This window comes from Bos mutus, chromosome X (assembly GCF_027580195.1).
Source record: "Bos mutus isolate GX-2022 chromosome X, NWIPB_WYAK_1.1, whole genome shotgun sequence".
In the NCBI taxonomy this organism is placed as follows: domain Eukaryota; kingdom Metazoa; phylum Chordata; class Mammalia; order Artiodactyla; family Bovidae; genus Bos; species Bos mutus.
This window is the reverse complement of record NC_091646.1, coordinates 59830445-59847045: the sequence shown is the minus strand read 5'-3', so window position 1 is coordinate 59847045 and position 16601 is coordinate 59830445. Positions and strand designations below refer to the sequence as shown.

The 16601-nt window shown below is 37.2% G+C and overlaps 1 protein-coding gene across 1 annotated transcript in view; it reads right to left on the bottom strand.

Moving 5' to 3' along the window:
- Positions 1 to 837: 837 nt before the first annotated feature.
- RPS6KA6 (ribosomal protein S6 kinase A6) overlaps positions 838 to 16601 on the bottom strand; it is a 180040-nt gene continuing 164276 nt past the window's right edge. Inside the window, exons 16-17 of the mRNA XM_070366584.1 lie at positions 1284 to 1328; positions 838 to 921 (exon numbers count right to left, since the gene is read on the bottom strand). Coding sequence (XP_070222685.1) covers positions 838 to 921; positions 1284 to 1328 — 129 coding nt within the window. The remainder of the gene's footprint in view (positions 922 to 1283; positions 1329 to 16601) is intronic.

Sequence of the window (16601 nt, the reverse complement as noted above, 5' to 3'; positions counted from 1 at the left end):
TCTGTATAATAGGTTCCAGTTTCATCCATCTCATTAGAACTGATTCAAATGTATTCTTTTTAATGGCTGAGTAATACTCCATTGTGTATATGTACCACAGCTTTCTTATCCATTCATCTGCTGATGGGCATCTAAGTTGCTTCCATGTCCTGGCTATTATAAACAGTGCTGCAATGAACATTGGGGTACATGTGTCTCTTTCCCTTCTGGTTTCCTTTATATACTTCTACTGCTATGTGGCTTTTTGCACTTCTGTGGACTTTTTTATTCTTTTAAAATTTTTGTTCTTGCTGTTTTTGTTTGCTTTTCTTATTGTTGATGTAGTTATTCTTATATATATATATAAATCTTTTTATACACTTCTATTTAACACAGCTTTTCTACTGTTTTCTTTTCTTCCTTTTAATTCTTTATTTCACCACATTTGTTAGTTTGTTTTGTTCGCTTTATTCCCTAGTTGGCACTCTGCTTTGGTTTTGTTTTCTGGTTTGCATTTTAGTTTTATTTTTAATTGATCAATAACATTTTTGGTTTCCTTTGCTCGGCAGGTCACTCTCTTGTACTTTTTCTTTGGACTGTTTTGGTTTGGTGTGTGTGTGTGTACATGTGTATGTTTTCCTTTGTTTTTGTTATTATTTGTCTGATTTTGTATTTACCATTTGTCTGGGGTTTGTCTTCTGTTTCTTGTTTTTGTGTGTTTGTTTTAATCCCCTTTAATGCCATAACAAACAGATTATGAAATTTTGGTTCCCTAGCCAGAGATCAAGCCTGAGCCTTTGGAGAGGGAGTGCTGTCCACTACACTAGACTACCAGAGAACTCCTGATGCCAGGGAGTATTAATAAGTGAGAACTCCTATGAAGGCCTCCACCTGATAAGACTCGGCATCACCCAAATGCGGGAAGTACGCAGAGCAGGATGCCTCATGCAAACAAGGAAGACAAAAATACAAACTCAATCATCAGCAGACAGGCTTCCCACAAAACCCCCAAAACATAGCCCCTCACACAGCCTTGCTCATGAGAGGGAAAAAAAAAAAAAAAAGCACATCTCCGCCCACCAGAATGCAGGCACAAGTCCCTCCCAACACAAAACCTACCCAAACTACTGGACCAATGTCACCCACTGAAAGCAGAGACCCAAAAGAAGAAGGAATATGACCCTAAAATTTGGGAAAAGGAGAACTCAGAAGAAGTTAGAAATAAAAATGAAAAGACAGAGAAAACTGAAGGAATAAGGGAAAAACTCACAAGACCAAATAAACAGAGGAAACAGGTAAACTACCTGAAAAACAATCCAGAGTGATGATAGTAAAGATGTTCCAGAACCCTGAAAACAGAATGGAGAAAATGCAAAAAACAATTAACACACTTTAACAAGGACCTAGAAGAAATAAAGAATAAACAAACAGAGAGGGACAATAAAATTACTGAAATCAAAACTACTCTAGAAGGATCAACAGCAGAATAACTGAGACAGAAGAATGGATAAGTGAGCTGGAAGACAGAATTGTGGAAGTAACTATGCTGAACAGAAGAATAAAGGTAAAAGAACGAAAGAACCAAAAGAATTGAGGATAGTTTCAGAGACTTCTGTGACAATATTAAATGGACCAACATTCGAATTATAGAGGTCTCAGAAGAAGAAGGGAAAAAGAAAGGGTCAGAAAAAATTTCTGGAGATTATAGTCAAAAACTTCCCTAACATAAGAAAGGAAGAAATGGTCAATCAAATCCAAGAAATACAGAGTCCCATACAGGATAAATACAAGGAAAAACATGTTGAGACACATACTAATCAAACTAACAAAGAAATAATACTAAAGGCAGGAAGGGGAATGCAACAAGCAACATGCAAGGGAAACCCCAAACGATTAACAGCTGATCTTTCAGCAGAAACTCTCGAGGCCAGAAGGAAATGGCAGGATATACTTAAAGTGAAAGTCACTCAGTCCTGTCCGAGTCTTTGTGACCCCATGGACTATACAGTTCATGGTATTCTCCAGGCTAGAATACTGGAGTGGATAGCCTTTCCCTTCTCCAGAGGATCTTCCCAACCCATGGATCTAAACCAGGTCTCCTGCATTGTAGGCGGATTCTTTACAAGCTGAGCCACGAGGGAAGCCCCTCATGGGGCTTAAAGTACTGAAACGGAAGAATCAACAAGCAAGATTATCCAGCAAAGATCTAATTAAAAATTCATGGAAACACCAACAGTTTTACAGACAAGTAAGGGTTAAGAGAAATTAGCACCACCAATCAGCTTTACAACAAATGTGAAAGGGACTTCTATAGGCAGGAAACACAAGAGAAGGAAAATATATGCAAAAACAAACCAAAATCAATTAAGAAATAGCCAAGAGAAACATACATATCAGTAATTACTTTAAACGTAAATGGATTAAATACTCAAACCAAAAGACACAGACTGGCTGAATGGATATAAAAAAGACCCATATATATGCTGTCTACAAGAGACCCATTTCAGACCTAGAGACACATACAGACTGAAAGTGAGAGGATGGAAACAGATAGTCCATGCAAATGGAAATGAAAAGAAAATTGAAGTGGAAATTCTTATATCAGACACAATAGACTTTAAAATAAAGAATATAAGAGATAAGGAAGGACACTTCATAATGATCAAGATATCAATCCAAGAAGATGTAACAAGTGCAAATATTTATGCACCCAACACAGGAGCATACACTCATCAACACATAAGGAAAACACTAAAAGACATAAAAGGGGAGATTGACAGTACCACAATAATAGCCTAGTATTATAGTGGGACTTTAACAACCCACTTAAACCATTTGACAGATCACCAAAACAGAAAAGTAACAAAGGAACACAAGCTTTAAATGACACATTAGACCAGATAGACTTACTAATTTCTTTAGGACATTACATTCAAATGAAAAGAATATACTCTTTTTTCAAGTATACCTGGAACATTCTCCAGGATAGATCACATTTTGTATCACAAGTCAAGCATCAGCAGATTTAAGAAAATTGAAATTATATGAAGCATCTTTTCAGAACACAATGCTATGACACAAAATATTACAGGAAAAAAAAAACACTGAAAAAAAAAAGGACACACGAGGTTAAGCAATACTTTTTTTTTTTTTTTTAATTATAACAGTGAACAGGCTACTGAAGAAATTTAAAAGGGAAATCACAAACTTCTTAGAAACAAATTACAATGAAAACATGAGGATTCAAAATCTATCAGTTCAGTTCAGTTTAGCTGCTCCATCATGTCCGACTCTTTGTGACCCCTTGGAGTGCAGCACCCAGGCCTCCCTGTCCATCACCGACTCCTGGAGTTTACTCAAACTCATGTCCATTGAGTTGGTGATGCCATAAAACCATCTCATTCTCTGTCGTCCCCTTCTCCTCTTGCCTTCAATCTTTCCCAGCATCAGGGTCTTTTCAAATGAGTCAGTTCTTCACATCAGGTGGCCAAAGTATTGGAGTTTCAGCTTCAGCATCAGTCCTTCCAATGAATATTCATGACTGATTTCCTTTAGGATGGACTGGTTGGATCTCCTTGCAGTCCAATGAATTCTAAAGAGTCTTCTCCAACACCACAGTTCAAAAGCATCAATTCTTCAGTGCCCAGCTTTCTTTATAATCCAACTCTCACATCCATACATGACTACTGGAAAAACCATAGCTTTGACTACACAGACCAAACCATAGCTTTGACTACACAGACCTTTGTTGGCAAAGTAATGTCTCTGCTATGCTCTTTAGGTTGGTCATAATTTTTTTTTCCAAGGAGCAAGTGTCTTTTACTTTCATGGCTGTAGTCACCATCTGCAGTGATTTTGGCCACCCAAAAATAAAGTCTGCCACTGTTTCCATTGTTTCCCCATCTATTTGCCATGAAGTGATGGGATGAAATGCCATCATCTTAGTTTTCTGAATGTTGGCTTAAAAAAGATAACTTCTTCACTCTCTTCTTTCACTTTCATCAAGAGACTCTTTAGTTCTTCGCTTTCTGCCATAAGGGTGGTGTTATCTGCATATCTGAGGTTACTGATATTTCTCCTGGCAATCTTGATTCCAGGGTGTGCTTCATGCTGCCTGGTGTTTTTCATGATGTACTCTGCATATAAGTTAAAAAAGCACAGCCTTGACATACTCTTTTCCCAATATGGAACCAGTCTGTTGTTTCATGTCCAGTTCTAACTGTTGCTTCCTGACCTGCATACAGATTTCTCAAGATGCAAGTCAGGTGGTCTGGTATTCCCATCTCTTGAAGAATTTTCCAGTTTGTGGTGATCCACACAGTCAAAGGCTTTGGCATAGTCAATAAAGCAGAAATAGATGTTTTTCTGGAACTCTCTTGCTTTTTCGATGATCCAGCAGATGTTGGCAATTTGATCTCTGGTTCCTCTGCCTTTTCTAAATCTAGCTTGAACATCTGGAATTTCATGGTTCATGTACTGTTGAAGCCTGGCTTGGAGAATTTTGAGCATTACTTTGCTAGCGTGTGAGATGAGTGCAATTGTGCAGTAGTTTGAGCATTCTTTGGCATTTCCCTTCTTTGGGACTGGAATGAAAACGGACCTTTTCCAGTCTTGTGGCCACTGCTGAGTTTTCCAAATTTGCTGGCATACTGAGTTTAGCACTTTAACAGCATCATCTTTTAGGATTTGAAATAGCTCAACAGCAATTCCATCACCTCTACTAGCTTTGTTTGTAGTGATGCTTCGTAAGGCCCACTTGACTTCGTTTTCCAGGATCTGGCTCTAGGTGAGTGATCATACCATCGTGATTATCTGGGTCATGATCATCTTTTTTGTATAGTTCTTCTGTGTATTCTTGCCACCTCTTCTTAATATCTTCTGCTTCTGTTAGGCCGATACCATTTCTGCCCTTTATTGTGCCTATCTTTGCATGAAATGTTCCCTTGGTATCTCTGATTTTCTTGAAGAGATCTCTAGTCTTTCCCATTCTATTGTTTTCCTCTATTTCTTTACACTGATCACTGAGGAAACCTTTCTTATCTCTCCTTGCTATTCTTTGGAACTCTGCATTCAAGTGGGTATATCTTTCCTTTCTCTCCTTTGCTTCTCTTATTTTCACAGCTATTTGTAAGGCCTCCTCAGACAACTATTTTGCCTTTTTGCATTTCTTTTTCTTGGGGATGGTCTTGATATCTGCCTCCTTTTACAATCTCAGGAACCTCCATCCATAGTTCTTCAGGCACTCTATCAGATCTAATCCCTTGAATCTATATTTCACTTCCAGTGTATAACTGTAATGGATTTGATTTAGGTCATACTGGAATGGTTTAGTGGTTTTCCTTACTTTCTTCAATTTAAGTCTGAATTTGGCAGTAAGGACCCAGGAATCAAAATCAAAAGCATAAAATGACAAACCATTAGCTAGACTCATCAAGTAAAAAGGGAGAACAATCAAGTCAACAAAATTAGAGACAAAAAAGAGGTTAATGAGACAACGCAGTCATATAAATGATCATAAGAAATTATTACAAGCAAATATATGCTAATAACATGGACAACCTGGAAGAAATGAAAAGATTCTTAGAAAAGTTCAACTTTCTAAGACTGAACTGGGAAGAAATAGAAACTATGAATAAGCCAATCACAAGCACTGAAAGTGAAACTGTGATAAATAAATCTTCCCCAAAAGAAAAGCCCAGGGCCAGATTGCTTCACAGGTGATTTCTATCAAGCATTAAAGAAGCGCTATCACCTGTTCTGAAACACTTCCAAAAAATTCCAGAGGAAGGCACACTTCCAAACTCATTCTCCAAGGCCACCATCACCCTGGTACCAAAATCAGACAGAGAAATCACATAAAAATAAAATTACAGGCCAATATCACTGATTAACATAGATGCAAAAGAGCTCAACAAAATTCTAGCAAACAGAATTCAATAACACATTATAAAGATCTTACACTATGATTAAATCAGGTTTATCCCAGGGATTCAAGGATTCTTCAAATACAAATCAATCAATGTGATACATCATATTAACAAACTGAAAGATAAAGGCCATAGTAGTATCCCAAAAGACACAGAAAAAGTTTTCAAGAAATTTCAGCACTCATTTATGATTAAAAACTCTTCAAAAATGGGCACAGAAGGAACCTACCTCAACATAATAAAGGTTATATATGATAAACCCACAGCAAACATTATTTCCAATGGTGAAAACTCAAACCATTTCCTCTAATATCAGGAAAAAGAAAAGGGTGCCACTCTCCACTATTAATAACCAAGTTTTAGAAGTCCTCACTAAGGCAATCAGAAAATAATAAGAAATAAAAGGAATCCAGATTGGAAAAGAAGATGTAGAACTCTCCCTGTTTGCAGATGATATGATACTATACATAGAAAAACCTAAAGATACTACCAGAAAATTACTAGAACTAATCAGTGAATTTAGTAAAGCCACAGGATACAAAAGCAATACATAGAAATCACTTGTATACCTATGCACAAAAAGTGAGAAAGGAAATTAAGGAATCAATTCCATTTACCACTGCAACAAAAACAATAAAATACCTAGTAATAAACCTACCTAATGAGGCAAAAGAGCTCTACACAGATTATTACAAGACATTGATGAAAGAAATCAAAGATGACATAAACAGATGGAGAGATATTCCATGTTCCTGGATTGGAAGAATAAATGTTGTGGAAATGACAATACTACCCCATGCAATCTACAGATTCAATGCAATCCCTACCAAACTACCAACAGCATTTTTCACAGACCTAGATGAAAATATTTCACAATTTGTATGGAAACACAAAGACCCCGAATAGCCAAAGGAATCTTAAGAAAGAAGAATGGAGCTGGAGGAATCAACTTTCCTTATTTCAGACTATACTACAAAGTTACAGTCATCAAGACAGTATGGTACTGGCACAAAAACAGAAATATAGACCAGTGGAACAAGACAGAACACCAGGACATAAACCCATGCACCTACAGACAACTTATTTTTGACAAGGGAGCAAGAATATACAATGGATAAGGTAAGATCTCTTCAATACGTGTTGCTGGGTAAACTGGACAACCATGTGATATGAATGATATCAAAATATCAAAAGAATGATATCAGAATCCTTCCTAAGAAGATACACAAAGACAAACTGAAAATGGATTAAAGACCTAAATGTAAGACCAGCCTATCAGACACTCCTAAAGGAGGACATTCTTTAAGGTAGAATAGGCTGTGACATACATCATAGCACGATCTTCTATGATCTACCTCCTAGAGTAATGAAAATGACAACAAAAATAAACAAGTGGAACTGAATTAACCTTAAAAGCTTCAGCACAGCAAAAGAAACTAAACAAAGTGAAAAAGAAAACCCTCAAAATGGGAGAAAATAATTGTAAATGAAACAACTAACAGAGGATTAGTTTTCAAAATATACAAGCAGCTCATGCAGTTCAATACCAGAAAAACAAGAAACCCAATTAAAAAGTGGGCAAAATATGTATACAGACATTTTTCCAAAGAAGACATAAAGATGGCTAATAAAGACATGAAATGATCCTTAACAACTCTCATTATTAGAGAAATGAAAATTAAAACTACAATGAGGTATCACCTCAGACCAGTCAAAATGGCCATCATCAAAAAATCTACAAACAATAAACGCTGGAAAGAGTATGGAGAAAAGAGAACCCTCTTGCATTGTTGGTGGGAGTGTAAACTGATACAGCTGCTAGAAAGGACAGTATGGAGATTCCTTAAAAAACTAGGAATAAAACCACCACCTGACCCAACAATCTTACTACTAGGCATATACCCTGAGAAAACCATAAATGAAAAAGGCACATGTACCCCACTGTTCATTGCAGCACTATTTGCAATAGCTAGGACATGGAAGCAACCCAGATGTCCATCAACAGATGAATGGTAAAGAAGCTGTATCATATATACACAAAGAAATACTACTCAGCCATAAAAAGGAATGCATTTGAGTCAGTTTTAATGAGGCAGACGAAACTAGAGCCTCTTATACAAAGTTAAGTAAGCCGGAAAGAGTAAAATTTTGTATACTAATGCATATATATGGAATTTAGAAAGATGGTACTGATGAACATATTTGAAAAGCAGCAATGGAGATGCAGACTTATAGAACAGATTTGTTGACACAGAGCAGGGAAGGAGAGGGTGGGACAAATGGAGAGAGTAGCAGGGAAACATATACATTATGATACGTAAAATAAATAGCCAGTGGGAATTTGCTGTATGACTCAGGGAGCTCAAATTGGCATGCTGTGATAACCTAGAGGGGTGGAATGGAGGTTCAAGAGAGAGAGGACATATGTATATCTATGGCTGATTCATGTCGATTTATGGCAGAAACCAACACAATATTGTAAAGCAATTATTTAAATTAAAAATAATTAAAATGTCAAAATTAAAAAAAAAAAGACCTAAGTTCTAATAAGTGCAAAAACTGTACTATTGATGAATCTTTTGAAAACAAAATTAGAAATGTAAAATAACTACTGCCATTAGCCTCTGAGGGCCTTGAAAATGTAAAAAGTCTTTAAGAACAGGCTAGAGTCCATGGGGTCACAAAGAGTTGGACACAACTTAAACGACTTAGTATACACACACGAAAACAACTATAAAAAAAAAAACCCATGTGGAGTCTAAACAACATGCACTAAACAACCAAGAGATCATTGAGGAAGTAAAAACATAACTAGAGACAAAGGAAAACAAAAACACAATCAACAATTCATAATCTACGGGCTATAAGGACAGCAGTTAGTAGAGGGAAGTGTATAGTGATCCACGTGTAGAAAAGCAAGCAATAAAAATGGCAAACAATCTACCCATTTAGAAGGATTAGAAAAGGTAGAAATGAACAAATTCTTAGAAAGGTACAACCTTCTGAGACTGAACCAGGAAGAAAAGGAAGAAATAGAAAATATGAAGATATCAATTACATGTGTAGAATCTGTTATTTAAAAACTCTCAACAAAATAGCAGTGATATTTTTCAAAGAACTAGAACAAATGATGGCAGCAGGGGTGTAGCTCAGTGGTAGAGCACATGCTTAGCATACACAAGGCCCCAGGTTCAATTCCCAGCATCTCCATTTAGGAGTTCTCCCTTATTGGGGGCCACTGGAAGAGACATTTAAAAACTCCCAACAAAATGTCCATGGTATTTTTCAAAGAACTAGAACAAATGATACTACTAAAATTAATATGGAATCATAAAAGATCCAGAATTGCCAAAGCAATCCTGAGGAAAAAGAACAAAGCAGGAGGCATAATCAACCTTCTCAGACTTCAGACAACACTACAAAGCTACAGTAATCAAAATATCATGGTACTGGCACAAAAACAGACATACAGATCAGTAGGACAGAACAGAAAGCACAGAAACCAATCCATATACCTATGGAAAATTAATCTTTGACCAAAGAGTTAAGAATATACAGTGGGGCAAAGACAGTCTCCACAGCAAGTGATGTTGGGAAAGCTAGACAGTCGCACATAAATCAATGAAGTTAGAACACACCCTCACACCATACACATATATAAACTCAAAATGGCTTAAAGAATAAATATAAGACAAAACACCATAAAACTCCTTGATGAGAACATAGGCAAAACATTCTATGACATAAATTGTACCAGTGTTTTCATAGGTCAGTCTCCCAAGGCAACAGAAATAAAAGCAAAATTACATGCATATGACCTAAACAAACTTATAACCTTTTACATAGCAAAGGAAACCCTAAAAAAATTAAAAATAAATAAAAGACAACCTATGGACTGGAAGAAAATATTTGCATATGATGTGGCCCAAAAGGCTTTAATTTCTAAAATATACAAACAGCTCCTACAATTTAGTAACAAAACAAATAACTCAAATGGAAAATGGGAAGAACACCTAAATACAGTGGTTCACAACATTTTTGGCACCAGGGATTGATTTCATGGAAGACAATTTTTCTACAGACGAGGGGTGGGAAGGATGGTTTGGGGATGATTTAAGTGCATTACATTTTTTGGTGCTTTATTTCTAATCTAATGCTGCAGATGATCTGACAGGAGGTACCAGTCCGAGGTCTGGAGGTTGGGCACTCCTGCTTAAATAGAAATTTCTCCAAAGAAGATATGAAGATGGCCAAAAGGCACAAAAAAGATGCTCACCATCACTAATTATTAGATAAATGCAAATCAAAACTATAATGAGGTGTCACCTCAAACCAGTCGGAATTTAAAAGTCTAAAAATAATAAATCCTAGAGAGGGTGTGGAAAAAAGAGAACCCTTATGCTGCTAATGAGAATTTAAATTGGTGTAGCCATGATGGAAAACAGTACAAAGGTACTCAGAAAACTAAAAATAGGGGTGCCATATGATTCAGCAATCCTGGGCAAATACCCAAACAAAAGTATAACTCAAAAAGATACATTCACTTCTATGTTCATAATAGCACTATTTAAAATATCCAAGACAGGGAAGCAACCTAAGTGTCCATCAATAGGTGAATGGGTAAAGAAATAGTGGTATATATACACAACAAAATATTACTCAGCCATAAAAAGAATGAAATATGCCAACTGCAGCAACATGGATGGTCCTAGAGATTATCATGCTGAGTGAACTAAAGAGAAAGATAAACATCACATGATATCACTTACATGTGGAATCTAAAATAACAAAAGAAATTAACATACCCACGAAAAAGATACGACTCACAAATATAGAGACTTCTGGTTTCCAAAGTAGGTGGGGCAGGGGAGGGAAGGATTGGGAGTTTGGGATTAACAAATGCAAACTACTGTAAACAAAATGGAAAAACAAGGTTCTATACAGCACAGGGAACTTCCTAGGAACTTCGCTGGTGGTCCAGTGGTTGAGAATCTGCTTGCCAATGCATGGAACACAGGTTCGATCTTTGCTCTGGGACAATTCGACATGCCACAGAGCAACTTAATCAACGTGCCACAACTACCGAGCTTACACATTCTAAAGCCTCTGCTCTGCAGCAACAAAAGCCACTGCAAAGAGAAGCCCATGCACCACAACTAGAGAGTAGCCCCCACTCACTGCAACTAGAGAAAGCCTGCATGCAACAATGAAGACCCAGCAGAGCCATAAATAAATATTTTTAAAAATCCTAAAGAGGCTACCAGAAAATAACTAGATCTCATCAATGAATTTGGTAAAGCTGTATAATATAAAATTAATATAAAGAAATCTCTTGCATTCCTATATAATAACAACAGAATATCAGAAAGAGAAATCAAGGAAATAATCTCATTGGCCATCACATGAAAAATAATAAAATATCTAGGAGTAAACCTACCTAAGGAGGCAAAAACCTGTACTCCAATAACTATAAGAAATTGTTGAAAGAAATGGAAGATGACACAAACGGATGGAAGGATATACAACGTTCTTAGAATGAATCAATACTTTGAAAACGACTATACTACCCAAGGCAATCTGTAGAGTCAATGCAATCCATATCAAATTACCAATGGCATTTTTCACAGAACTAGAACAAAAAATTTTTAAATTTGTATGAAAACACAAAAGACCCCGAACAGCTCAAACCATCTTAACGGATCTGAAGCAATAACATGTCCTGACTTCAGGCTATACTACAATGCTATAATCTTCAAAAAACTATGGTATGGGCACAGAAATGGACATATATTGGGTTTGCCAAAAAGTTCCTTGGGATGTTTCCGTAAGATGATTCTAGTTGTACTTAGTTGTTTTTAACTTCACTTGAAACAATTTTATTAGATTGTATTGCACAAGCTTTCATATTACCAAGCTTTAAAAAATTTGGTGAATTTTTTTATAGCCATTTTAATATTGAAGAGGAGAGAAAGAAAAAAAATATTTTTGGCATATTAGGCTTTACACTTTAAAGAATGGTAAAAATGCAACAGAAACTCAAAAAAAAAAAAAGATTGGTGCAGTGTATAGAGATGGTAATGTGATTGAACACATCCAAAGTGGCATGTGAAGTTCTGTGCTGGAGGTTTCTTGCTGGACGATGCCCCACAGTCAGGTAGACCAGTTTAAGTTGATATCAAACAAACTGAGACATTAATTGACAACGAGCAACATTATACCACATGTGAGAGAGCCAACACACTCAAAATATCCAATAAGTGTTGAAAATCACTTGTACAAGCTTGGTTATATTAATTGCCTGACGTTTGGGTTCCACATAAGTTAAATAAATACAAAAAAAAAGAGACCCTTCTTGGCCTTATTTCCACATGTGATTCTCTACTGAAACATAATGAAAATGTTGCATTTTAAAAATAAATTGTGACAGGTGATGAAAAGTGGATACTTTACAATAAAGTAGAACAGGAGACTGCGGGGCAAGTGAAATGACCCACCACCAACCATACCAAAGGCCCACTTTCATCCAAAGAAGGTGATGAAGGGAGTCCTCTATTATGAGCTCCTTCCAGAAAACCAAATAATTAATTCCAATAAGTACTGTTTCCAATGAAGCCAAATGAAAATCACCTGTAATCAATCAACAGAAAACATATAATCTTCCATTAGGATAATGAAAGATGCATGCTTCTTTGATGACCAGGCAAAACCCATTATAGTTTGTCTGGGAAGTTCTGATTCATGCCAGAGAAGGCAATGGCACCCCACTCCAGTACTCTTGTCTGGAAAATCCCATGGACGGAGGAGCCTGGTGGGCTGCAGTCCATGGGGTCACGAAAAGTCAGACACGACTGAGCGACTTCACTTTCACTTTTCACTTTCCTGCATTGGAGAAGGAAATGGCAACCTACTCCAGTGTTCTTGCCTGGAGAATCCCAGGGATGGGGGTGCCTGGTGGGCTGCTGTCTATGGGGTCTCACAGAGTCAGACACGACTGAAGCGACGTAGCAGCAGCAGCAGTGGAACAAAGCAATGAATATGTTGTTCAATAAAGTTCTTGGTGAAAATGAAAAATATATCTTTTATTTTTACTTTAAAAATGAAGGAACTTTTTGGCCAATCCAATAATAGATCAATGGAATAAGATAGCCTGGGAATAAACATGCACATCTATGGTTAATTAATCATGACAAGGGAAGCAAGAGTATAGAATGGAGAAAAGACAGTCTCTTTAATAAGTGGTGCTGGGAAAAAAGGACAACGATATTCTTTTCATGTAAAATAACAAAATTAGGACATTTTCAAACAATATGTATAAAAATAAACTCAAAATGGATGAAAGATCTAAACGTAAGACTGGATACCATAAAACTCTTTGAGGAAAACAGGCAGAACACTCTTTTACATAAATTGCAGCAATTTTTTTTGGATCTATCTACTAGAGTAATGGAAATAAAACCAAAAATAAACAAATGGGACCTAATGAAACTTAAAAGCTTTTGTATAGCAAAGGAAGACATAAACAAAACAAGAAGACAAACTATGGACTGAGAAGAAAATATCTGCAAATGATGTGACTGGCATGGGATTACTCTCTGAAATAAACAAACAGCTAAATATCAAAAAAGCAAACAATGCAATCAGTAAATGGGTGGAATATCTATAGAGACATTTCTCCAAAGGAGACATTCAGATGTCCAACAGGCACATGAAAAGATGATCAATATTGCTAAGTATCAGAGGAAATAAACATCAAAACTATAATGAGGTATCACCTGACACCAGTCAGAACGGTCAACAAAAAGTCTACGAATAATAAATGCTGGAGAGGGTGTGGAGTAAAGGAAACCATCCTACACTGTTGCTGGGAATGTAAACTGATGCAGCCGTAATGGAGAACAGTATGGAGGATTCTCATAAAAACTAACAATTAGTATTGCCATATTATCCAGCAATCCCACTCGTGGGCATATATCAGGAGAAAACCTAATTTGAAAAGATACATTCACCCCAGTGTTCACTACAGCATTATTTAATGTAATAGCCAAGACATGGGAATAACCTAAAGGTCCATTGACAGATGCATGGATATGGATGTTGTGATACACACACACACACACACACACACACACACACATATACACATAATGAAATACTACTCAGCCACGGAAAAGAATGAAATAATGCCATTTGCAGTAACACAGATGGAATGAGAGATTATCATACTAAGTGAAGTAAATCAGACAGAAAAATACAAATATATCATTTATGTGTGGAATCTAAAAAATACAAATGAATTTATTTACAAAATAGACTCACAAACATAGAAAACAAACATGGTTACCAAAGGAGAAAGTTTGGGGGGAGGGACCAACTGTGAGTTTTTGAGTAACATATATATACTACTAAATATATATGATTTTTCCAGTAGTCATGTATGGATGTGAGGGTTGGACCATAAAGAAAGCTGAGCACCGAAGAATTGATGCTTTTGAACTGTGGTGTTGGAGAATACTCTTGAGAGTCCCTTGGACTGCAAGGAGATCAAACCAGTCAATCCTAAGGGAAATCAGTCCTGAATGTTCATTGAAGGATGGATGCTGAAGCTGTAGCTCCAATACTTTGTCTGCTTGATGTGAAAAACTGACTCATTGGAAAACACTCTGGTGATGGTGAAGACTGAAGGCCGGAGGAGAAGGGGATGACGGAGGATGAGGTGGTTGGATGGCATCACTGACTTGATGGATATGAGTTTGAGCAAGCTCTGGGAATTGGTGATGGACAGGGAAGCCTGGGGTTCTGCAGTCCATGGGAATGCAAAGAGTCAGATATGACTGAGTGACTCAACTGAACTGATTTATAAAATAGATAAACATAAGGACCAACTTTATAGCACAATGAATTATACTAAATATTTTGTAACAACCTATATGGGAAAATAATTTATAAAGAATAAATACACGTATATGTTTATGTAGAACTGAGTCCCTTTGCTGTTCACGTAAATCTAATCTAAAATTGTAAATCAACTGTATCTGAATTTAAAAAAGGAATAAAACATCCAAATTGCAAGAGGAGTAAAATTGTCATTACTTACAGATGCTGCTGCTGCTGCTAAGTCACTTCAGTCGTGTCCGACTCTGTGTGACCCCACAGATGGCAGCCCACCAGGGTCCCCCGTCCCTGGGATTCTCCAGGCAAGAACACTGGAGTAGGCTGCCATTTCCTTCTCCAGTGCGTGAAAGTGAAAAGTGAAAGTGAAGTCACTCAGTCGTGTCCGACTCTTAGTGACCCCATGGACTGCAGCCCCCCAGGCTCCTCTGTCCATGGGATTTTCCAGGCAAGAGTACTGGAGTGGGGTGCCATAGCCTTCTCCAACTTGCAGATGACATGACATTAAATGGAGAAAACTTATAAATGCTACCAGAACTAGCAAATAAGTTTATTAGTAAAGTTGCAGCATCCAAGATTAATATACAGAAATCTGCTGCTTTTCTATACATTAATAATAATAATCATTTAGAAAGAAGAAGCAATAAAATATTCCAATTTAAAATCACACTAAAAAGAATAAAATGTCTAGGAATAAACTTAACCAGGGAGGTGAAAGATCTATACTCTGAAAAGTATAAAACACTGATGTAGGAAATAATGATTTATACTTTTCAGAGTATATATTATTCCAAAGAAAACATACAGATGGCCAACAAACACATGAAAAGATGCTCAACATCACTCATTATCAGTTCAGTTCAGTCACTCAGTCATGTCCGACTCTTTGTGACCCCATGAATTGCAGCACGCCAGGCCTCCCTGTCCATCACAATCACTCAGAGTTCACTCAAACTCACATCCATCGAGTCAGTGATGCCATCCAGCCATCTCATCCTCTTTCGTCCCCTTTTCTGCCTGCCCCCAATCCCTTCCAGCATCAGAGTCTTTTCCAGTGAGTCAACTCCTTGGCATGAGGTGGCCAAAGTACTGGAGTTTCAGCTTTAGCATCATTCCTTCCAAAGAACACCCAGGACTGATCTCCTTTAGAATGGACTGGTTGGATTTCCTTGCAGTCCAAGGGACTCTCAAGAGTCTTCTCCAACACCACAGTTCAAAAGCATCAATTCTTCTGCACTCAGCCTTCTTCACAGTCCAACTCTCACATCCATACATGACCACTGGAAAAACCATAGCCTTGACTAGATGGACCTTTGTTGGCAAAGTAATGTCTCTGCTTTTCAATATGCTACATAGGTTGGTCATAACTTTCCTTCCAAGGAGTAAGCGTCTTTTAATTTCATGGCTGCAGTCACCATCTGCAGTGATTGTGGAGCCCCCAAAAAAAAGTCTGACACTGTTTCTACTGTTTCCCCATCTATTTCCCATGAAGTGATGGGACCAGATGCCATGATCTTAGTTTTCTGAATGTTGAGCTTTAAGCCAATTTTTTCACTCTCCTCTTTCACTTTCATCAAGAGGCTTTTTAGTTCCTCTTCACTTTCTGCCATAAGGGTGGTGGTCATCTGCATACGTGAGGTAATGGCTATTTCTCCTGGCAATCTTGATTCTAGCTTGTGCTTCCTCCAGCCCAGCTTTTCTCATGATGTACTCTGCATATAAGTTAAATAAGCAGGGTGACAATATACAGCCTTGATGTACTTCTTTTCCTATTTGGAACCAGTCTGTTGTTCCATGCCCAGTTCT